This window comes from Pipra filicauda, unplaced genomic scaffold (assembly GCF_003945595.2).
Source record: "Pipra filicauda isolate LSUMZ 115617 unplaced genomic scaffold, ASM394559v2 scaffold344_size1527164_pilon, whole genome shotgun sequence".
NCBI classification, from domain to species: domain Eukaryota; kingdom Metazoa; phylum Chordata; class Aves; order Passeriformes; family Pipridae; genus Pipra; species Pipra filicauda.
Window position 1 is genome coordinate 572,781 of NW_024104470.1, and position 22,704 is coordinate 595,484.

A 22,704-nucleotide genomic window follows, 5' to 3' on the forward strand; every position below is an offset into this window, starting at 1 on the left:
CTGGATTTGCACTGGTGGAATTGAATCCAGTGTTTTCCCAGGAGAGGCCCAGAGCAATAACACCTCGGCAAGGAGGCAGCTTTCTGCCAGGAAAAGGGGTCTTCCCTCTGTCTGACTTCTACAGCAAGAGAGAAAAATGGGAAAACACTCTGACCAAGATGTCCAGGGCACAGCATAGGTAGGACCATGAAGCAGAGCCCTGTGAATGATGTGAAGAGGGAACAGTGAATGGGCAGGAGGGGATGATTCAGACAGAAAAGGTTCAGAACACGGGGAGCTGCTCTGTTTGCTGGTACCTGTTTTCCAGGGTAAGCCCACTGGAAGCGGACGCCAGAGTTGAACTCAGCCCACACTGTGCAGTTCAAGACCAGCTTCTCTCCCACTAGCAGCTCCATGGCTTTCTTGGGATACAGCTGGATGTCGTACAGCTCGCTCCCTGAGGCAGAATAGGCAACAAAAAACCATTTCTGATCTATTAACTCCTTGACTCAGACTGTGCACTTACAGGAGGTTTGGGTATGACCTCCTGCTGCTTGGTGTGTGTTTCTGACACACAGTAGAGGAGATATAAGCACCATTCAGAGTCTGTGTAGCCAGAGAGGACCATAGCAGAGTCACCCAAACTGCTCCCCTGCACCTTCCCAAATATTCACCTGCTATATGGATGATGAAGAAATTGGATTTGAAGACCTTCTTGTCGATGACAGTCTCACACTGGACAAACAAGAAGTCCCTGATCATGTGTGTCGGTACCTGCACTCCCTTCTTGTTGTCCCAGAAAATGCTTTTCCCGTCAGGGTGGATATAGAAATTTTGCTGGAAAAATCAACATTTTGCCAACTGAAATAAGAGGGTAACAACATTTCCACCCCACCCCTTCCAGACTTTACTTTACTTCCCTTTTGTGGGAAGAAATGATGCAGCATCTGTGCTGGCCTCCTGCCCTCTCCTCCCGAGGGTTTGTCATCTAGGAATTGCCTCCCCTCTACCCTGAGCAGCCGCATCCTGCACCACGAGCCTTTCCAGCTGCAGAGCAGGCCAGAGACTTCCAGGAATGGAAACTTCTAGAGATAGCTAAGGAAACTGATGCTGGTATCCCAAACATCAGCCCCACTGGGATGAGTGCTGACCTTGGGTAGTGTCCTTCCCGGGCAAGGGAAAGGCCCCTGGCCCCCAGAGTGTCCCTGGAGGCCTTTGTACAATAGTAACACTCATCCTGGAAGGATGTATTTGCATTGTAAAAAAAAAAAAAAAAAAAGGGAAAAAGAGGCAAAAGCAAACTGATAACAGAGCTGTTTTTAGTCTTGAGCCCCAGGGCTGCAGCCTCCTCCCCTGTGGGGATGCTGACCACCTAAAGGGGTTGTAGATCACAGAGATCAGGCAAACGGGGGATGCTGTGGGGAAATGGGTTTAAAACAAAGTCTTGTTTTGTTTCATAGAGCTCCAGGGAAGAGAAGCAAGGTTGGCAGGAAACCCGTGGGGTCTGCCCAAGGGAACTGGACAACACAGCTTCAACCAGCAAATAAAACAAGGAAGCCAATGGCTTGTATTTTCCATGGAAAATTTATCCCATGCATTTTCCTTTCCTGGCAGTGCCTGTCCTGCTTCCACTCAGGCAATTACAAATGCAGAACAAATGCAGTACATCTCAGTCCAGAGTCTCCCCCTGGCTGAGCTCTCACCGAGGTCAGTGTGACGTTAAGATCTGGGATGGACACAAGGCATGGTACCCAAGTGTTCTCCTTCTTGCTGATGAGGAGGGTCTCTGGCTTGTTGATAAATGGCTGTTCAAAATCTGAAGGAGAGATACAAGAACAACGACTAAACAGAGGCAAGAAAAAACTGGGAAAAGAAATCAACCAGCAGAAAAGGAGGCTTTCTGACTTTCCTTAGCACAGCATGAGCTTGCCAGGGGGAGTGGTGTGGAGCTGGATGGCCCCATCTGCCACGTGTGACAGTCAGAGGAGACACCTGGAGCTTGGGAATGCAAAGGGAGTCAGCCGGCTCCTCCGCACCAAACACAGCACCGGTGCAGTGGCATTTGTGTGACGTTTGGGCAGTGCTGGAAATGACCTCCCCTTTCCTGGCCCCCTCAAGGTCTCTGCCTGGGTCTGACCCTTTGTGAAGCCAGTGTGCCGTGTCCTGGGCTCGGCGCCTGCCCAGCTGGTGAGCGTGGCCCCGCGGCAGGGGCGGTGTGGGGCTGTGCCGCCCTGGTGCAGCGCGACCTTCCAGGGCGAGGAAGTGATCCCCAGCGGAATGGTATGCAGATGTCATCCTGCAGCCAGATAAACAGATGAGCTGAGCTTTCCAGGGCTGCCACCCCACTGCCGCCCAACTGCTGCAGGCACAAATATTGACAGGAAGAGCAAAACCACCCAAAAATAATCACTGAAATGACTTAGCAAGGCCGGGGATGTTACGCTACACTCGACATGGAATGAGCATGTTGAGTGACTAAAGGGAATGAAGACAGAATTGGGAGAGACAAAGAATTGTGAGGCTGCTTGGTGTCCTCTGGCAGAGCTTCCATGATGGACGATTTATTCTGTAGAATCAGCCCCTGCCTGCCGTTTCCCACAAGGAATGGTGTCTCCAAGGTGTGGTGTTGCCAGTCATGTCTCTGTAAATGTCCACCCAGCACACGGTCATGATTGGCTTTGTTCATAGAAATTGCCCCCTGGGTGAAGGCAACTCTGTAAGGAGGTAGTGGGCTTCTATCTGGGAGACATGGGTCTGCCTCAGAGACCTGCTAGGGGAGATTTTATGGCTTCTGATATGCTGGAATCAGACCAAATGATCCCAGTGGCCTTTATCTTTTTAAGGACTACATTTAGTCTTTATTCACCTGGGTTTCAGCTAAACCATTGATTTCAAGGGACTGTAGCATGAGGACATTGGTTGTCCAACTCAAGAATTTTTCCCTCTGCTACCCAGCCCCTAAAGATGCCCAACTAAAAGGACAAGTCAAAGATGAATTTGGAAATAATCCCCATTTGGGGGTCATGTAGCTCAAATCACATTGGGTCCAACCCAATCCAACCCAGTGCTCCCACTGTTAATTGCAGAAGGGAATACTTTAATTTTTGACCTATAAAGCTGTTGCTTCAGTGCTAGTCATGCTACGAAGACCTGTATGAATCTGCATGAATCTCTTTTTTCTACAGCTTAGGTGAAAGAAAGCACACTCAGAAAACTGTATTGGTCAGCTCTTACGAAAACATGGATTGCCCAGAGAGTTCTTATCTGTGTTTCCTGCGGTCTTGTGCTGCCACAGGATTGCTGAAAGCACAGATTTGTTTCCCTGTGTGAACATGTTCCTCATTCCTCTCCTGAGCCCTGGGCATGTGAGAGGGAGGAGGTGCACAAATGCCAGAGGTGAGATACTATGAGGTCCCCTTCAAGCTCAGATGGCAGCCAAGAACTAACTGATTTACTGGGCTGGTCCTGCTGCCAATGAGCTTGTGATTCATGCACTAACTCCCCTCTCTGACTACATCACAAATTTCCTTAAGACTGTCTTAATGGGTCAAATGGGAATAATTTAGCATCTTCTTCATTAATATATGCTAAGCTTTATGAGATGTGGGCTGTACATATCCTATCCTACCCTGATGAGGCATTCTATATGTCTACAGTGCTATCTGTAGTTGTAATAACATACACACCTAACCAGACACATGGGAAGGAAAGATATGTGTGAAGAGTTCATTTAAGAACTGAGCTGCAGGTAAAATACAAAAGAACCCATTTTTCCAGCCAAGCACAGATATTTTGTTCCCGGCAATTCCACCAAGCTCTTAACATGAGAAATGAGGTTGATGGATAAAGCTGTGGTCTGATCATGCTGTCTTCAAACATCCCTGACACTTACATCAGCCCTTCCAAGCTCTCCAGGGACAGTTTCACATTGCAGCCCAGTTCAGCAGGAACAGGCAGGGCTTTATCTGGATGTTCTGCAATGGCTGTGGTTACTGTATGCCTGGGTTTTCCTGACATCTCCCTTCTCCTGCCTGAAAGTCTGTCCTGTTTGGAAAGGCAGATTCTGAGGTTTCCTACATGCCTGATAACCATAACAGGGGACAGCCTGATTGGAAGCAGTATGAACATGTGCTGTGTAGCCCTGTGCACAGCAATGCTGCGAGGTGTTGGCAGGATCTGTTGCACACATGCTGTCCGCAGGCACTGTGGGTCCCATGGGCCCTGACAACCTGGGATTTATTGCCCCTAAGCTGCACCATGTGCACACTTGCTGCTCTCTGGTAAGTAGGAGAGACACTACTGAGCTGCAGAGAGACTGGAGGTGAGAGAAGGTGGATCAAGGGGCAAAGTGGTGTTTGCTGGATCACAAAGAAAATCAGGTTCTTGCAGAAGCACTCAAAAGCACGAAAGTACGTTAGGCTGTACACATTTTCAGTGTGTGTAAGAAGCTTTCTGCCTCTATCCTGTTAAAACACTCTAGAGGGTCTGAATACTCCTGTCCAACTCACAGATGCCTGCGATCCAGGGAGGCTCTGTCCTGTTTTAGGGTGGGCAGCAGAGCCCACGGGGAGAGGAGGCAATTGCCCAAACAGACCTCAATTCCTCTCCAGCAGCTGTCCAGCTTTTCTGATTTGCCCCTGCATTTTTCTCTGCATAGTTGCAGAGGCAAATTTGGCTTTGCCCTGGGACTTCTGAAAAATGCATCTTATATGTCATGACCTGCCTGGCTCATGACAACTGCACCAACTAATAAATGGGGGCGGAAAGAGAAATAGCTCAGCCAACTGTTTCCAGGGGACAGGGCTCATTTATCTTGCTTTGAGCAGGGGGGGAGACAGCAGAGGGGGAACCCCTGGGGCATAGAGAGGATGAGTATTGGCCCTGCAGACACTTGCTGAGCTGGGGTTCCAGTCCAAAGCCTGGTGAACATCCCTCCTCCTCCAAAATACATCTCATAATCCTGCCTGTGCAGGCAGCCCCTGCACAGTTTGGAGAGGAGCCAGTGTGGAGAGGAGTGGATCTGCCACTGTGGAGTGGCTTGAGCCATCAGGCCCGGGAACAGGAGGATGCATGGTGTGTTTGTACCACTCATCCTCTCCCTCCCTCAGTCTCAGCTTCATGGAATGCTATCATCCATAGCCACCAGCATCTTGGGGTGCCCCCAGCTGCCCAGAAGATAACTCCTGTGCTTTTTTTAGTGGTGAAACATCTCTGAGACCAGGTTCTCACTGCTTAAATTCCTGCATTCCAGCCTGGCTGGAGCGATGCCCCCAGGATGGGACGAAATTGAATCCCAGGCGCTGCCGCCGTGGACGGATATTGGTTCCCTGGAAGTACAGGGAACCAGCCCTTGGCCCCCTCCCCAAGCCTGCAGCAGCCTGGGAGGCACGTTGAGGTTTTTCATCTTTCGGATATTATGGTGCACTGGCTGCCCCCAGCCCCCCAGCCTGCAGGTGCACATCCCGATGGCTCTTACCTCTTACAAACACGTAGGTGCCCACCGCTGTGGTGCCCTCGATTTTGGCATCAATGTACTTGTAGTAGCAGCGGTAGTAACCCGTGTCGTTCGCCTGCGCCTCCGTCAGCACCAGGACTTTGCAGTACGGCTTCGTGCCGGTCCCCTCACAGTCCTCTTCTCGGATCGCCTGGCCGCTGCTGGGGGCTGCTGAGGCCACCAACTCGGTCTCCTCCTTCCCAGCAGGGTCCACCTTGCCCCCGGGCCACGACCACTCCAAGGGGTGCTGGCCTCTAGACATGGGCAAAGAGGAGCATTAGCTTTGGGCCAAGGGTGGTGAATGTGGTGGTGACTCTGCGCTCCCCTCCACGTGGCCCAGCCAGCCAGACACCACTCTTGGGCTGAGGCATGGAGGAATGACCATCCTCCAAGGGAAAAATCAGGCATGAGGAAATGGCAAGCAGCTTCCCTAATCGCAGGGCAAGCAGAGGCTTCTCCTCTTCCCCAGGCCACCTCTCTGGCCATGCTAAGCTGTAAGGTATCAGCCCACTCACAAGCAGGCCCCTCTGTCCCATGACACTGTCCTACTGGTACGAACGCCAGGACAGGGAAACATGTAAGGCCCTGAGGGAAAGGCTCCATTTATTCTCTATTCCCTCTTGTTATTAAAAGGGTCCAGAGCTATTAGGGAAACACATGGATGTGATGATTTCCCTTGGCTCAGTATAGCTGCTGGCTGGGGCTCATGGTGTGATGAATGGAGTGGGAAGGAGAATGAGGGAAGGAGAGCAGACTGGAAAGAAAATGAGAAAGAGAAAAGCAGGAGGGGAGTCAGGGATAAAAGACAGCCCGGGGAAAACCAGGGGAGGCTCAGCTGACTGCCTTCTGGCCAGCTGCCAGCTGTTTCCTTCTCTGCTGTTGTGGGAGGGGGTTCCCTTGCTCTACAGCACCCCGCAGCCCCTCAAAACCACAGCTGGACTGGGGCTGCCACCCCTTCCCACCTCTGCAGAGACACTGCAGACACCTCTCCAAGGGCATGACCACTGAGCCTGTTCACCAGCAGCCCAAAGACAGACAGAAAAGTCCAGGAACACAAGAAACCCCCAGACAGAGTGTGCACGTGTGTATTTATATATAGCTGAGGATCTCCAGAGCTCGCATGTGCACACACACGCCAGCCTAGCTTGTTATAACTGCACTTGTTTACTACAAACAACACAAGCTTTTATTCCATGCTGGAAGTTTCCTTCTGTGGAATCAGAGTCCCTTTCAGAGGAAGGCCTAGTCCCCACTTGAAAGTTTGCCAGTATAGCTGGAAGTCACTTAAGTACATGCAAAAAAAAAAAAAAACCTAGGAAAAAGAAGCCATCGTAAGGGACAGCTGTGGGGTAAAAATGGCCTTTTGTCAGCACTGTTGGCTCCATGAGGGGAAACTGGGTTCATCTATTATTCAAGTTGGGAATAGACATGCTGGCACACGCAGCTCCTCTGCCAGGGCTCTTCCAGGGCAGCTCTGAGGGCAGATGCTTTTAAAGCACAGCCAGACCGTGACCGTCACTGATAGCTGGATCCAGACAGCAAGGGATGGCGAGGAGGAAGAGAGATAAGGTGCCATTGGAGGGCACAATGGCTCAGATGCAATGAGGACAGGATTTCTGTCCAAGCATGGGGACAAGACCTGTCCCTTTGTGTTTTTCTTCAGCTGTTAATTTATCTTCCTGCAGACTTTGCTCTCTTCCAGCTTGCTGCAGATGAGTTCGGAGACAGTGTGCTGCACTCTCCTCATGTCACCAGGTACAAGGGCTCTGGAGGCAGCGACAAGCCCTTGGGGACAACCTCACAGCCCCTCTGACCCAGCTCAAACTGGTGCATTCACTAAAAATGCCATCAGTGCCTGAGGCAGGACTGTAAGTGCAGCTCCAGCAGCGTGTGTCTGTGAAGCACGGGCAGGCTTCTCCAAAGTACCAGAGTCTCATGAGCACTTCAATAAAAATACAAATTGAATTTTGAGTTTTTCCCATCCTATGCATGCTCAGGGAAAATAATAGTAAAACTGATCACTAAACCAGTAACACCCAGAGGCCTCTGCCATGGCCATTGCTGCTGTGCCCATGGTCCCACTGCACCAGTGCAGGCCATAGGACTGCTCTCAGCCCAGAGCTAAGAGCTTCAGACCCCCACTGTGCAAAGGAGCCCCAAAGCTCTTTGCATTTGCTCAGGCATTTTTGGCACTCCACGTGGAGGAGGGTAATTGTACAAGTCTCCAGTGTTTCCGCTTTCTGTTTGTTTACCCACTGGGATTTTCACACGTTATCAGATCTACTTGTTTCATTAGCCATCAAGGCTTGCAGTCACCGAGTGACACATATTTATACAAACATGGATGGGCCTGTGCAAACAGACGTGCCAACCAGCCCGTGGGCGGCTCTAACCCAGGCATTCCTTGCATGTGTGCTGCTCAGCCAGGTCCAGTGGGGACACAGAGGTGTGGGCACTACTGTGAGTCCAAGTTAGCATCACCGGTGGGTTAAGAGGACCAGAGGAAGGCAGGAATCAGGACAGGTCAGGCTCACATGGATTTATTTCTGTATCTACTCTCTGCATTTGGGGAAAGGTCCAAGCAGCAGTTTTGGGTGGTTCCCTCCCTCTTATCTGTCACCTTCAAAGATTTATTCCCAAGTTGTTTTCTTTCAGCTCGGTGATAATGTGCCTCTTGGCGATGGAGCCGGCTGATGCCAGCTGGAAAAAGATGCACTGTAGGCTTCTCCACAGCTGTTTTCCTCAATCTTTTCAGGACAGATGCTCTTCAAGGAAGATGTTGCAATTGGCACCACTTTTCTTCAATCCTCTTTGAAGCTCCCATGTGTGGTATGATGGGCAAAGCTGGCTGTGGCTTTGTGGCTTAGCTGGGATAAGCCAGATCCTCCCTCAGCACCACAAAGGATGTTCACAGCAGTCACACACATGTAGGAAAGTGCAGCAGGTGTTGTGTGTCCCTGGACACCGCTCTGGAGCAGTGCTTGTGGGGCATTGCCTTATCCTGAGGCTCCTTCAGCCCTGCCACAGTGCTCATTTCCTCCACAGGAGCCAAGAGGGCTCCGGGGTCAAATACTTCCTCTGCCACAGATGGGTTTGTGCATCTGTGAGTCAGCTCTGGTAACAGATCACTGGGCAGCAAAGGACAACCTTGCCCTTCTTTTTCTTGGTTTGCTCTCCACCTGAGTGCCCAGCACCTGCAGGATGGGATTGGATGGGCTGGCACAGTCATGACCCAGTTGAACCCTCCAGAGGTTTCTGCTGTTGCACAGCTGGCTCCTGTGGGCTCTGCTCCAATATTCATGAGCTGGAACAGCACAAGATCTCTGCTTTCCCCCCGCACAGGCTGCTGAGGGCTTGAATGCAGAGATTCATGGTATTCTTTCCTTCCTTCTCAGGATGGGAGCTAATAAAAGCTGCACTGTCTATGTGGGCATCAGCCCCTTCCCTGGCTCTGCCACATGCTTAGATCAAAACATCGCTGGGGCTCTCAGCCAGCACTGGCATGATCTGTATTTTGGGGAATGTTCCTGCACTGGTCCCCTGCTCTCTCTGGGTCTCTCAAGGGTGCATTGTGCTGGGTGACAAGGGAACGTGACTGCATGTGATGCCCTTTGCAAAAGCAGAGCCCCAGCATCTGGTGGCTTCTTGCGTATGTGTTGTACCCTTGGGTCTCTTAAGCTTGCCCAGCTCCAGAGGCATTGTTCATCCCATGGCCTGGCATGGACTCTGGTCACTGATGAGGTTTGGAGGGCTGTGGAGCTGGGGGGGCTGCAGAGCTGTGGATGTCTGAGATCCAGGCTGCTGTGAGGGAGCCTGAGAGCACAGTTGGCTGCGGGACTCTCACGCTCAGTGGGTGAAGCTCGAAAGGTCTCCAGGGAGTCTCACAGGGGGGTTTTGAGCTCATCTTTCTGCTGAAGCACTGCTTCAAGCAGGCCTGTACTCCTGGCTCCAAGGGCAGCTCGAAGAGCAGCCAGAGGACATTGCTCTCAAGGGAAGACCAGGGTCAAACTGAAGTCACCTCCAACACGATGCTTAGCAGGAAATCCCTGGATCCTGAATTTGATTCTGTATTTTTTCTGCCCTACCCTGCCCCACCACCCTCTCCTTTGCCTGTTCTCTTGGTGGTCTGCATGTTTTTCCCTTCAGTTCCCATTATCCCAAGCCAGGTCTTCCCAGGGTGGGCCATGGTCCAGAGAAGAGGTTGGAGAAGCAGCTGGGTGTAATTAGAGATCCAGAGACCAGGAAGGATTTACTTTTCATTCAAATGAAGTAACAGTGTCCCACAGTCAAAATCTTCTCCTCAAGACAGACAAACACAGGATTGGAGAGCTCAGAGGGAAAAGGGGAACCTTCTGAGCTATGCAGGAGATACAGAGACTTATCTAACTGTGGATGGTGTGAAGGACTCTGCGCAGCCCGAAGGAGCACATTTGGGACACCAGGATGGAGAGGTGGGGGGCAGCCAAGGAGCAACATGGGCAGAGGGTTGCAGGGGTTTTAATGCTGTTTGCAGATGGCCTTGCTGTTCTTGGGCTGGGCAGTTCAGTCCTGCACAGCACTGGGAGCCAGGGGTAGGGATCTTCTTGTCTCAGCTGTGTCCATGCCACTGCACTGTACGGATGCTGTCTAGTGAGCCTGAAAGTTGAGCCTTGGCTCTGCAGCAGCAAACAGGGAGCTTGTTGCCACTTGCAGTGACTCTGTAGCTTGTACAATGCTCCCTGCAAGGGCAGGCCATGCACACTCTGCACTGGAAATCAGAGCATCTCTTTTCCACTTCAGTGATTTTCCTTCATATTAACCAATGCCTAACAAGTGCCCAGGGAAAGGGCAATCCAGGCCCAGGAGGGATACCCAAAAAGAAAGGCTTTCCACTTCATGGTGCTAAGAAGCTGTGTTCATGCTTGACTGCAGAAGACACTTTCTTTTACCACACCTCTAACTACAGTATGTTCTTTAGCCTTGGCTCAATCTCCAGACAACACAGTCTTGAAACCATTTTCTATGTCCCTCCCTGGGCCACTGCTGAGAAAGGATCTGCCCTGATTCTAAGCTTATTCAGAACAACTGCACTGAATCTCCTCTGTTCCAAGGTTTTAACAGAGAATGTCAGTTCCCACATCCATCTGTGGAGAGAACTACCATGGCAGAGCACTGGAGTCTCCAAATTCCCTCCTTTTCCTCTGTGCCCCCCTCAGCAGGCTGACCACAGTCCTCCATGGACAGTCACAGGCAGTCCTCCAACTCACATGTTTCCTATAACACACACCGTGGTTCCTCAGGTCACTGGGAGAATGAGCCCACAACTGCTCAGCTTCCCAGACCAGGTGAAATCAGTTCAGTATTGCCATCAACAACCTTTCCTCTGTCCCTCTGCCTTGGCTATGAACTGATTCACAAAGGAAAAGCAATACCATCTGTTCCAGGAAAAGTTAAATATGTTTGTGACAAGACATGAACACAATGCCAGCCAAGTGTTTGCAGTAATTGCTCTGTGGTTATATATAACACTGAGGAACACCCATTTGAGGCCCACGCTGAATTTAGAGCCCCACTGGGCCCAGCACTCAGATCCCAAGCAAGGATCTGCTTTCAGCTGCTGAAGGGAAACTCCAGGAAAATTGACCTTGGGCAATTCTCCCACTTGTTTGGTTTTTTTTTTAACTTTCCTAGATAGGGGGTAGTGCTGAAAACATGTACAGCCAAGTGTCCCAGCATGGATAAATCAGTTCAGGCAGATCACTTTCTTAGAGTCAGTCTCAAAACCACCTGAGATTCTCCAGGTCCTCTCACAGGGTTTTGACCTGGTCTGGCCAGGGTTTTTCCTCACCCCAATGTGTACAAGGCAAAGCATTAAATCCCAGCTTCCTAGAAAAGCTGGAAGCCTCTTACAGACACCACTAGTGCAGCCTTGCCTTCTCACATGGGTATTTCTCAACGTCCCCCAAGCGTACTACGAGATTTAGAAACCAGAACTCCAATCCTAGCAGCCCCGAGGAGATGAGAATAATCAATGTCAGAGAAAGACAAGGAGAATCAGGGAGGCCAGTTTCCCTGAAGAGCTTACAACAAAGCTATCAGATCATGCAAATGTTTCTCTATCTTCCTTCTGCCTGCAGGACTACAGTAGAGGTTATCACTGCCTCCTCGGAGACGTCTTCTGCTTCTTTTTCAATGAATTAATTAGATGAGTTCACCCTTGGTGAATGTGGAAGATTTCTAGCCAGACATGCTAATCTGCAGGTGTACTGCAGCCAAGGTGTCCCTGGAGGGCTCTCCTTGCCTAGTCCTCCAACACTCACCAGGTAAAAGCAGTCTAGACAGAGCCAGGCTTGCTCATGCCTTACCTGCAGGTGATGGTCAGCGTGTCCTTGGCGTTGATGACGTGTTCCTCCTCGGTGATGCTGAGAGTAGGAGGGGTCATAGAATAGCTGCTCACCAGATCTGTGGAGGGAAAGGAGAGAGGGGATGATGCAGATACTGACTAGCCTGCACCCACCGCTGTGGGCAGCAGCTCTCCTGGCATCACGAGCCCAGAGAGGGGCGAAGCCTTTTGAAGGACACATCTCCTCAGGGTCTGTTCCTACAAGATAATTGAATGTTGGCTCAGCAGGACACAAGTGGTTTGTCTGCAGCCCTCCTGGCTCCAGGGAGCAGCTCTTCAGCAGCAGCTCTAGGGCCAGGGCCAGACAGCCCCCAGGCTCTGATAGACAGACTAGCACAGACAAGGGCCAGAAAAAGAATGAAAGACTAGAAAGTGGGGAATCCAAGTGTGCCCGTTCCTCACCAGGTGAATGAGATTGAGTTTGCTTGGACTAAGGCTCTGAAATGATCCCCTCTGCTAACCGGAGGGAGTCTGGCAGGAGATTTTTCTATACACATGTGGCTTTCTGTAATCAGGGGGACAAATCAGGGATGCCCAGATACCAGAAATGCAAAACTCTTGCTTTGGCACAGAGATGCTCTCTGGAGTCAGCAGGCATTCACGGAATGCCCTTCTCCTTTGGCACACTCTCAGGTACAGTCACCTGAACAGGACCAAACCTCTGGGGATTGCAGCAGCCCCCTTCCCTGCACCACCAGACAGGCATTCCAGCAGTGAAATTATCCAGGCTCAAGGACAGGCAGTTAAACATTATCATGCTCCTCTTCCACCTTTTTTCAGGGAGAGTCCCACTTTTTGTGTGCTTGCATCTCCGGCATGCCAGACATGCACCCTAAGTGAGCTCCTCATGGACAAAACATCTCGAAGTACCGGTTACCTTCAGAGACTACTGTTGTTTTTCATTAACACAGTGTTGCTGACTGTCATTACTTCATGATCTTTATCTTAAAACTCCAGCTTCTGGAGATGTGAGATAATTCAAAAGAAAAGTCTCATTGACTGCAAAAACAAGCAAACTAACCAGAAATAGAGGGGGGAAAAAAAGAGTTAAGAAATGTGAAGCTGTGGTTCAGGTGGGTGCTAAATGCTAAGGAAGAAAAGAATGCAGAAATATGTTGCTAGCTTGAATTCCTACAAAAATGTGAGGGTTTTTGCAACTATGTTCTGTGCATGTCTGTTTCCTTCCCTTGTAACATTCAAACCCAGGTATCAGAGAGATCTGGCAAGGACAGAGAGATCTCAAGGACATAGAGTTTCCATGGGTTTCACAAATAGAAGGAGCCCTGTGCGACATCTCTCCTCCAAAACTGTGACCTGAGGACCTCAGGTCTCAGAAGTGCTGTGGTAGAGCCACATGAGCCTTAGGACAGGAGGAAACGGCCTCAAGTTGTGCCGGGGGGGTTTAGATTGGATATTAGGAAAAGTTTCTACACTGAAAGGGTGCTCAGACATTGGAACCCTTTGGAACTCCGCCCATGGAAGTGGTGGAGTCACCATGCCTGGAAGTGTTCAAAAGACATGTGGATGTGGCACTTGGGGACACGGTCTAGTGGTGAACACGGTGGTGCTGGGTTAACAGCTGGACTTGATGGTCATAGAAGTCTTTTTCAACCTTAACGATTCAGTGATTCTAGGAATGCTTCTCTATGGGGAAACTTGCCCCAGGAGACATCAAATGGCCACCAGCCTCTCTGACACAGGCGTCTGTGGAGTCATGAGGAGCCAGGCTGGTGGAGAAGCCGGGCTGCCCAGGGCCCACCACCACCAAGGAGAGGCTGCTGAGGGGGACATGGCAGTGGAGGGACGTGCTGAGCGGCACCACCGGCACTGCCAGGCCAGGGCTGCCGGCCTTGTTCTCTCTGATTGTTCTCCACTTCCTTCCCGCCTGCGCGCGGCTCCGAGGTGGTGTCCCCGTGGCTGCCCCCATGGCAACGGTGGGGTGCTGGCCATCTCCCCCCATCATTCCTGCCTCCTCTTCCCTTGCCCACGTGAGGTGGAGTCAACCCAGGGGCCGCCCTGGCCCACCTCTGCCCGCGTCTGTGTCCTGCTGCCCACGGCCTGTCCTACAGACATGTCTCTCTCAACAACAACAACAACAACAGCCATCATTTGTCTCTCAACACATGGATCGGGTTGGCATCACCGTGGTCTTTGGGACCCCGTGCTTCTCAGTGCCCACGGAGGACACCCCACCTCGCGCCTCCAACCTCCCCCTTTCCCTGCAGAGGGGACGTCAGACGTCACACACAAAAATGTGCCCCTGGGCTGTGAAAATAAAGGACCACATTTTTTGTAAAATCCCTTCAAAATGTAACAAGGTTTATTAAAAAAAGGGGGTGGGGAAGGGAATCTGTCCACTAAGCTGCATTTCCTATTAATGCCGGACACGGTTATCCCAGTGCAAACACTGCTATCCAGATGGCCACAGCCTCCCAGCCCATTGCCCCAGGGAGCGTCCAGGGGTGCCTGGCACCCCCACAGTGCTCAACCCAAAATGCAGAAGATAATGGCTTGCATGGGGCCGGCTGGGGACAGCAGACGCTCTCATCCTCATGCCCGTGCTCTGGAGCAGAGAGCAGAAAAGTAATCCCCAAACCCCTGGCATGGCCAGCTCCAGGGATGGCTGTGACAGATGCCAAATTAAGTCTCAAAACTGGAGTGGTCCCCTTGCTTGAACCACTAAGTGGTCCAAGGTCGCAGGAGCCTCTCGGCCGATGCTGTGCCCCGCTGCTGGGCCTTGGGGGGAGCAGGACGGCGGCAGGAATAACCCCCTGCCTCCCTTCATGTGCCGCCTGGTGACCTGTTAGCAAACAACGCCAGGGGGTGGAGGGGAAGAAAGGAAAAGTACGATCTGTGCAGGTTGAGGCTGTGGGATTCCTGCAGATGCATCCTGTCCACGGCCCTCCGTGAGTACAACAGGAAAAGGAACCACTGTTTGCTCTGAAAGCACCGCGGCGCGGGGCTGGGGACGCTCCCGCTGCTGGCAGCCAGTGCTGGGCCAGCACTCACGGCCGTCCAGCCTCCTCACCGCCTCCGGACTGCCGGGAACTTTGGGGACTCCCTGCATCAGGCACTGGCTCATGCTGGGGATCCACTACTCACCCCAATGCCCCACACTAAGGCTGGCATCTTGGTATGCCAATACCCAGAGTCACCCGTGCCATTCAGGACAGGTAAAAGGATACACGGAGCTATTCCCAGCCTGCAAAAGCATCTTCAAAGCCATCAGCTTTTCCCCCACCATATTCTCTATCACTCTTTGTGCTTTACAGATGGATCCACCCCATTGCTGCCCTTGCCCTTTCCCTCCCTGGGGGAGCGTGTGCCCTGCCATGACTCTCCTGCGCTGAACTTGGTGCTGGGTTTGGCCATTAAATCTCTGCTAACCGACACACAGATGGTTTGTATCTCTGGCAAATCCCAGAGTGTGAGGGAGATGTCTCCAGAGCATGGAGTGTCTCCTCTTCTCTCAGTCCCTCCTTCCCCACCTCCAACCCCAGCCATGTTTTATCTCCTCGGCCCTCCGAGCAGATCCCGCTCTCTCCCGCACACCCAACTGCGCCCTTGCACGGGGAGAGCATTAATGTAATTAAAAAGGCATGCGGCAGCCCCGGCAAGCTTTGTTTTTTCAAGATGGTTTCCAAGCAAGCTGGCAGCAGGATATTAAAATAAACAGAGAGGGGATTGATGGGATGCGGGGAGAGGAAGCAGGATCCCACAGCCACTCACACCTTGTCTTTTTCCAGAGAAGCACATTTCCCAGCGGTTTTTGTAGCCTTGATCTTGCAGCACACGGCTCTAAAAGGGGCCAGGCTGCACTGAGGGCCTTCTCCTTATCGCTGGCAGCTCCATCATTTTCAGGCCCCTCTGGCTCTGTCTGCACTTCCACCACTGCTGCTCTCAGCATGGCGGCAGGGCTGCCCACTGCATCCTGCATCCAGGGCTCTCCCTGCCTGGTGGGGAAGCCACGCTCACCCTCAAAAGTGCTACCCACCCACCCCACGGCATCTTGCAGGCTCCAGACCTCATCTCTCCACCCTTGGGCATGTTGTGGGAAAGCCTTGCATGGGACTTGGTTTTCCCTTGCGATAGCTGCAGACACTGAATCCCTGCAGAAAAGCATCTGAGCCGGAGCCAGCACTGCTGCGGTGAGCAATGGCTTTGGGAACAGGTCAAAGGCTGGACGTGAGAGAAGGTGCAGGTATAGCATGGTACAGTGTGGCACAACACAGCTTCTGCTCTCCGTCTGCTTCCACTCACAGGAAGCCCTGCACCGGATCCTCCCTCTGAGCCCCCCCACACCACCTCAGCCCCTCTCTGCTTCCCCTTCCCTCCCTCTCTGCTGAGTCGGCCCCGCTGACTGATTAACGGGGCGCCTTTCCGGAGAGGGATTTTGTTCACACTCTGTCCTTCTCGCTGACTTCCTTCCCCGGTGCTGGGCTGGATCTCTCTGGCCACAGCCGCTGCATGTCCCCATCTAACCAGCACAGCTCACTCTCCTGCCACCAAACTTACTGCTTTGGGGTTCTGTAACCAGAGCTGCAAGATAACATGCACAAAGCAAAGCTACTCCAGGTGAGGCTGTGTGGTCCTGCTTGTCTCCCTGCACCCAGCCCAACACACACTGCCCACTCAGCGCTGTACTGAGGCAAAAGATAGGCTGGAAGGGAAAAAAAGACCATCTTTTTCCCCAGCAAAGTTTCCCTAACCCTGCTACTGCCCCATCTCCACTTTGCTGTTTTCAGGCAAAAATTCCTAGTCAATGAGCATCTATCCAACAAAGCAAGGCAGGAAGATCAGATTTGGACATTTTCTAAAAAAGGGAGATTTGTTTGCACTAGTTACTATGTGAGCAAAGCTCTGCTCCTGGACAATTAACAGTAAAATTCTGGTACCTTGCTGACTAACAGGGACTGAACGACCCTTTCTGATGCAAAAGAGCAGCAGTAGCTGGTACTGGGGTAGAGGGAGGAGAACTCTTGCTCTGCTCTTTCTCCAGTCCTCTCCTCCAGCCTTCCTGGCTGGACCTGTCCAAATTGGCAGCATTTGCTGGTGAAATTTTATGTGCCCCATGGGAACTAACCCCAGCACTGCAAGTGCCATCTTCCCCCTCTGCCCCAGTTACTCTTTCCCACCTGCCCTGTGTTGATATAACTCACTGCCCTGGTGCTGGAGGATCTGTGGCTGCCCCCAGGCATGTGGGAAGTCCACATGCCGGAGGCAAAGCTGGGCCAACTTCCCACCTACAGGGCTGAAGTTCCCCCATGGAGCAACTCCTTGTCATGCACGGGGCAAGCGTCCAGCTGTGGATTGGAGTAGCAAAGCATGAGTGTCACGTCACGCAAGGAGCAGGCAGTTGGCACAGCAGCAGGAGAAATCTGAACATAGGGCTGTCAGCTCCTCCTCTTCCTTCTCATGGTGCTTGCCAGCAGGGAGGAAGGCTTGTTTCACACAAGGTGAGATATGGCACAAGGCTGAGAAATAAACGTCAGGTTCCAGCCAACATAGGGATGAAGCACCAGGTGTCTTCTCTCCAGCCTCACAGTGGGCAGAGTGAACCCCAAATCGTGGTGGGACTTGATACCAAAATGGAGCAGCCTGTGCCCAAGGACTGTGAGGGCAGGGTGAGAGCCACCCACACCCACAGTGAGGCTGGGAGGAAAACGGAGATGGAAACAGGCTGAGGTGTAAGCAATGAACAAATGAAAAATTATAACAATAGAAAACTGAAAATCCCCCCCAAACTACGCATATGCACAAGGTCAAAAGAAGCAGGGCCCTTCTTTTATGGGTTCATGAAAGATGTTCTCTGTTCTGCAGTCCAGGGTTGACCATTGCTTCAGACCTGCCCCAGAAGGGATTAAAGAGAGGGGCTGTGTCCATCAGTACAGGATCAGCCCCACTGTGCCTGGTGTTGTGCCTCAGCAGCCACACAACTGAACCCACACACCAGGAGCTCACTTGGGCCTGGAAGAGCACGATGGGCAATGCCAACGGCAAGACAACGCTCCTTTGGTCTAGACATTTTCATCCATGGACCTCAAAGCCCTGAAACAACACCAAATCAAAGTGTGGTGGATTTGTGTCTTCACCATTTTGTGAGGACATTCCCAAAACATCAGCTGTTCCTTTGCTTCAACTAGGACAGGCTATCCTTTTTCAAGGGACACGAGGGAAAAATAACTGTAGAAACTCAGTCAATACAAACACAGAGGTGACCATCATTACTGGGGCTCTGATCCTTCCTGTCCAACACCAAAAGTATAATGAGACATTATTTTGTCCCCAAAACACTTGTGGGCAAGTTGGTGTGTAGAGGCAGGAGCCCCCTGAGCAGAGACCAACATGAGGGCTGAGGAAGAGGTCACCAGAGCATCACCTGAGCTGATGGAAATGCTTTTCTTCTTGGCACCAGATTCAGAGATGCCCCAAGCACCCTGGGTCTGCAGCAACGCCAGGTGAGGAGAAAGGACATGTGTCCAAACAGACAGAGCATTTGGGGAGTGAAGAAAGAAGGCTTTCCTCCAGCTCAGCACCTGCAACCAGGGGAGACCCAGCCACCTGCACTGGCGGGGAATGAGGCAGAGAACGTCACAAGCTCTCTGAGCTCCTTCAGCTTTTTGACTTTCAAGCTGGGAGTTCATCAGGGGACAGAAACAGAGAGCTTCAAAAGCGGGAGCCACTTTCAAGAGAGACAGGCTGTCCTGAGGAGCAAAGTTACCCTTGTATTCTTCATCCCTGATCCCTCGGTGCCTCCAGGCAGGGATTTATAACAGAGTATTTCCGAAGTCAGCTGCCCTGGGCAACAGAGCACGGCTACACCCAATGCCTGACCATGCTCTCACCTGTTTTTAAGACTCTGCTCTGTTCCAGGGACCTGCCACCACGTCATCGCAGAGCATCCCAAGGAGGGGTCAGCGAGCGCCTGTCTGGGAGTGTTTATCTGTCTGCCTTTCTCCCTCGGCAGGAAGCACTATCTCACCATCGCCCTGCTCGCTCCAGCCTGGTTTCCTGCTCCATCCTGCCAGGTTTACCCTGCTTTTTCCTCCTCCCCTCCCCCTGCCCCACGGCTGTCAGGCCATGTTTGCATTTCTGTCTCCTGCCGTCTTTCCTCTCCCTACCCACCCCACCCCCCCTCCCGCGCTCGCTCCCTACTCCATCCTCCCCGAGAGGCTCCGTCCTGAGCCAAAGTTAGCCTGTGTCAGGTAGCCACATGTCCGGCCTGGGGCAGCGGGTCAGCCGGGGCCACCCTGCAGACCTCCTCCAGGATCTCTGCTGTCAGCAGCCTCCCCGGGCCCCAGGGGAGCGGCTGTTTGCTGCCCTCGCTCCGGGGAGGGATGCTCGGCACATCAGAGAGCTGGTTTCCCCTCGGTGGCCGCCAGCCCACCCTTTCTGCTATAGGGCCAGGGCTGGCCAGACGCTGCTTTGTTTGGTCCCCCATTCCCTGAATCGCTCCGAGTTTGTTGGCTGCCTGCTCCTGCCCGGAGAATCCTTTTCCTGCCTTTGAGATAGAGGATGCTCGAGCCATCTGTGTGTTTTATTTCCTTGTAGAAACTAACAAGCCAAGGATTGCTTCCTCTCCCTGACATTTCAGAGGGCAGCTCCAGCTCAGCGGGATGCGCAGGGAGGGGAGGGGGAGTCCAGAGCCTTCAGACAGGAACAGGACCTATTCTGTCCACAGGATTCACTCCCTAAGGGGCAGAAATCCCCAGACCTGCCCAACTGCCACGGCTTTGCAGGAGCCCAGGGAGAGCCATCCTGCTTAGCATACATAGCCAGCCCTCTTCCAGTGGCCCCTATTAACTGCATGGCTAAACCCTTGCAAAACTCAATTAAAATTATCCTCCCACATCTTAAGGACTGTCGGGTTGCTTCTTTTCCTCTTTTAATTTACTTCTTTCAAAATCTTGCCCTGCTCACATTCTCTGCCCCCGCAGGATGTGATTAACGGGGTGTAGAGAGAGCAGAGGGATCAAATGGCTTTAGGGGACTGATAACAGCAATTAGCACTGTTCATTACATCCCTAACCTGAGGGGATGCAAAGGATGGTCCACAGCTTGTGTGACTCGAGTGTTGGTCCAAGTCCAGCACCTGGCACACAGGCATTGTCAGCACAAATGGATGGCCAGGATGGGCCAAGGACACCCCCCTATGGGCCCTGGGGGTCTGGGATCCCCGGGCAAGTGGCTTGGGAAAGGCTTGTACTGATGCTTCCTCCAGTTCACCTATTTGGGTTTGCTCAGGAGTTGCATGACCATTGCAGGATTCAGAGGCTAATTCCAGCCTGTGACTATCCAGGTGTAATCCCGGCAGCTTTGCTGGGCTGAGGTACCTCTGGCAGCAGTGGGTACAAACCCATTTGGCCACTGAGAAGAAACATCAGCCCATCAGCAATGAAGGAAATTTCTATCCACTGCTTCTCATGCCATACCTGATGGAGTTACGGGGTAGATGACACAAACTACCTTTTCATGCAACTCAGCTAAACTGTGGATTTTGCCACTGTGGGATACCCCCCCCCCAGAGATTCCAAAAGAGAGATAAGGTCCCAGAAGGCAAGTCACTATCAGTTCTTACACACAGTGATCCAAGGGAGACATCCATGTCCAGGAGTCTCTAAATCACTCATTGCCACAATACAGTGGGTACGTTAGCGCAAGATCCCCCTGCCCACAACAGGGCATTGTCTGTCCCTTTTCCTAGAGTCCCAGATGCCCACACTGAGGTTGATGACAGCCCAGGCAGAGCCAGGACCAGTTCCAGGGCCTGGGCAGGGGTTTCCACCCACAGCAACCAGACTTTGCTGCATGGACACAGAGGAAGGGAAAAGCCTGAGAAACAGCAGAGAGGAGATGCTCAGATTCAACACCATCAACTATGGCTCCGTCATGAGCCATTCCCAGAGGCTCAGGTGAACTCCTGTCGAAGCAAACTGAGGGTGTGCTGCTGGAGGAAGATGGAGTTCGAGCTATGTGAGGCCTCAGCATCCGACTCTCGCTGGGAGATGAGGAGGCAGAGGCAGCTGACCGGGAAGTCAGACGGAGCCTGAGGGTCGGCACTGAGCGCAGAGAGAAAAGGGCAGCAACATTTGGAAGGAAAAAAGCAAGTCACAGGTTTGCTTTTTCCTTGATGTGTGTGGGCTTAATTGCTGGCCTTTGAAGTTTAACTCTTCCCAAGACTGTTGGCTTATGGACAGGCTGAGCAGGACACTGAAGAAACCCCTGTACCCCACTCAGGGCAGGTTTCCCCCATATGAGCAAAGCCTGGGGACCCTGCCTGCCTCCTGCCCAGCCTGCTCTGCCAGGCTGACTGTGCTGGGCTTTTTCAGGGGTCTGCAAGCCATGCAGCTGGGCTGGAAGGCACTGTACCGAGTGGAAAAGACCCGCTCCTCCATCTTCATGTCCCTGGAGTCTGCATCCAGATGTTTGCTACTTAGCTGTGAACTAAAATCAACTCAGAGCCCTCAAACAAAACAGCTGCCCTGGAGCTGGCAGTGCCTGTTCTCTGCAACACAACCCGCCCTCAAGTTGTTCTCCAGATGCAGAGTGCAAGAGAAGCTGATGGATGAACAGGGTAAGTGGGGAAAAAATAGTTTTGCAATTAGATGATTACTTGGCCTTGGCAAACCTGGATTCAACTCCCCATCTGCTCCAGGCTCCCTGCAAGCCCATCTTGCAGCTTCCTTTTACCTCCATCCCTGCCTGAGTCACAGAAACTGGGCTGCTTTCACTTGGAAAAACATATACTTATGCAAGAAAGGAGAAATCCTTATGCCTTCTAGTTAAAGATAACAGGGAACAAAGAAAATTAATTTGTCCCAGAGTCAATGCAACATGAAAAAGCTACATTAGACTTGGATGGGTCCAGAAAGTAGGAAGCACAATTGAAATGCAGGAGGAATTTAAACTTCCTGATTATCAAAGCAGGGGTTTCAAGCACCAAGTATAATCTAATCATAATAATAGTAATAATAAAGCAAAGGGAAGAGTGGTCATGGGCACAGAGTGAGCTGCTGCCTGGGGAGCACGAGCCCTCCTCCGGCTTCTCACATGCACACCTGCACGTGCACACACAGCATCTGCACGACCCCTCTGAGGGGTGGGCACGAGGGGAGGCAGGAAGATCACAGGCACACACTCTTCAAAGGAGAATTAGTCATCAGAGGTAGCAGCAGAGGAAGGAAGGCTCAGGTACGAGGTCAGACGTGCACAAGCAGAGAGGGCTGACAGAGGAGTTCTGAGTGTTCACTGCAGATCTAAGAGCCCTCCCGGCGTCTGCACGAGCAGGACAGGAGGTGGAATCCCCGGAGTAAATGCACCTACAGCACGTAGGAGATAAGAAATTTCAACCCTCCTGGAAAACACCGCACAGCTTGGCTTTCTGCCATCCTTGAAAGCAGCCAGAGCTGCCCAAACCCAGAGCCTTCCCTGATGTGGTTGATAAAAATCTTACTCTGTTCTCTGAAGAATCCTCAAGAGAGATGGGCTCTAAAGAGCACAGCAAATCTCTCCCCCCACACAGGGCTCTGTTCCTCACCCCCAGGTCAGTGATCCCATCTGCTCCCTGCTGGGCAAAGAGACTTAAAGGTGGAGAGACTCAGAGCAGTGGGAAGAAATCTGGCCCCATGGGGCTGTCCAGGGCATTGATGGCAAGTTACAGATGCACACGCTCTCAGTTTCTCTTGGCACAGAGCTGTGACCACAAGCCAGGACCTGCTGCAGCAGGAGATGATAATCATCATCTCCGAGAGCCAAAGTGTATAGGGGCATTCGCGTCACTTGAGATTAGCTGGCTGTTTAACATCTGCACAGATTTCTCTCTCCACCTCCACATAACACCCCTTGTGCA

General features: G+C 52.1%; 1 protein-coding gene across 1 annotated transcript in view; it reads right to left on the bottom strand.

Annotated features, from left to right (window-relative positions):
- FLT4 (fms related receptor tyrosine kinase 4) overlaps positions 1 to 22,704 on the bottom strand; it is a 57,886-nt gene that overhangs the window by 24,599 nt on the left and 10,583 nt on the right. The window contains exons 2-6 of the mRNA XM_027724067.2: positions 11,818 to 11,914; positions 5,456 to 5,727; positions 1,683 to 1,795; positions 654 to 816; positions 297 to 436 (exon numbers count right to left, since the gene is read on the bottom strand). Coding sequence (XP_027579868.2) covers positions 297 to 436; positions 654 to 816; positions 1,683 to 1,795; positions 5,456 to 5,727; positions 11,818 to 11,914 — 785 coding nt within the window. The remainder of the gene's footprint in view (positions 1 to 296; positions 437 to 653; positions 817 to 1,682; positions 1,796 to 5,455; positions 5,728 to 11,817; positions 11,915 to 22,704) is intronic.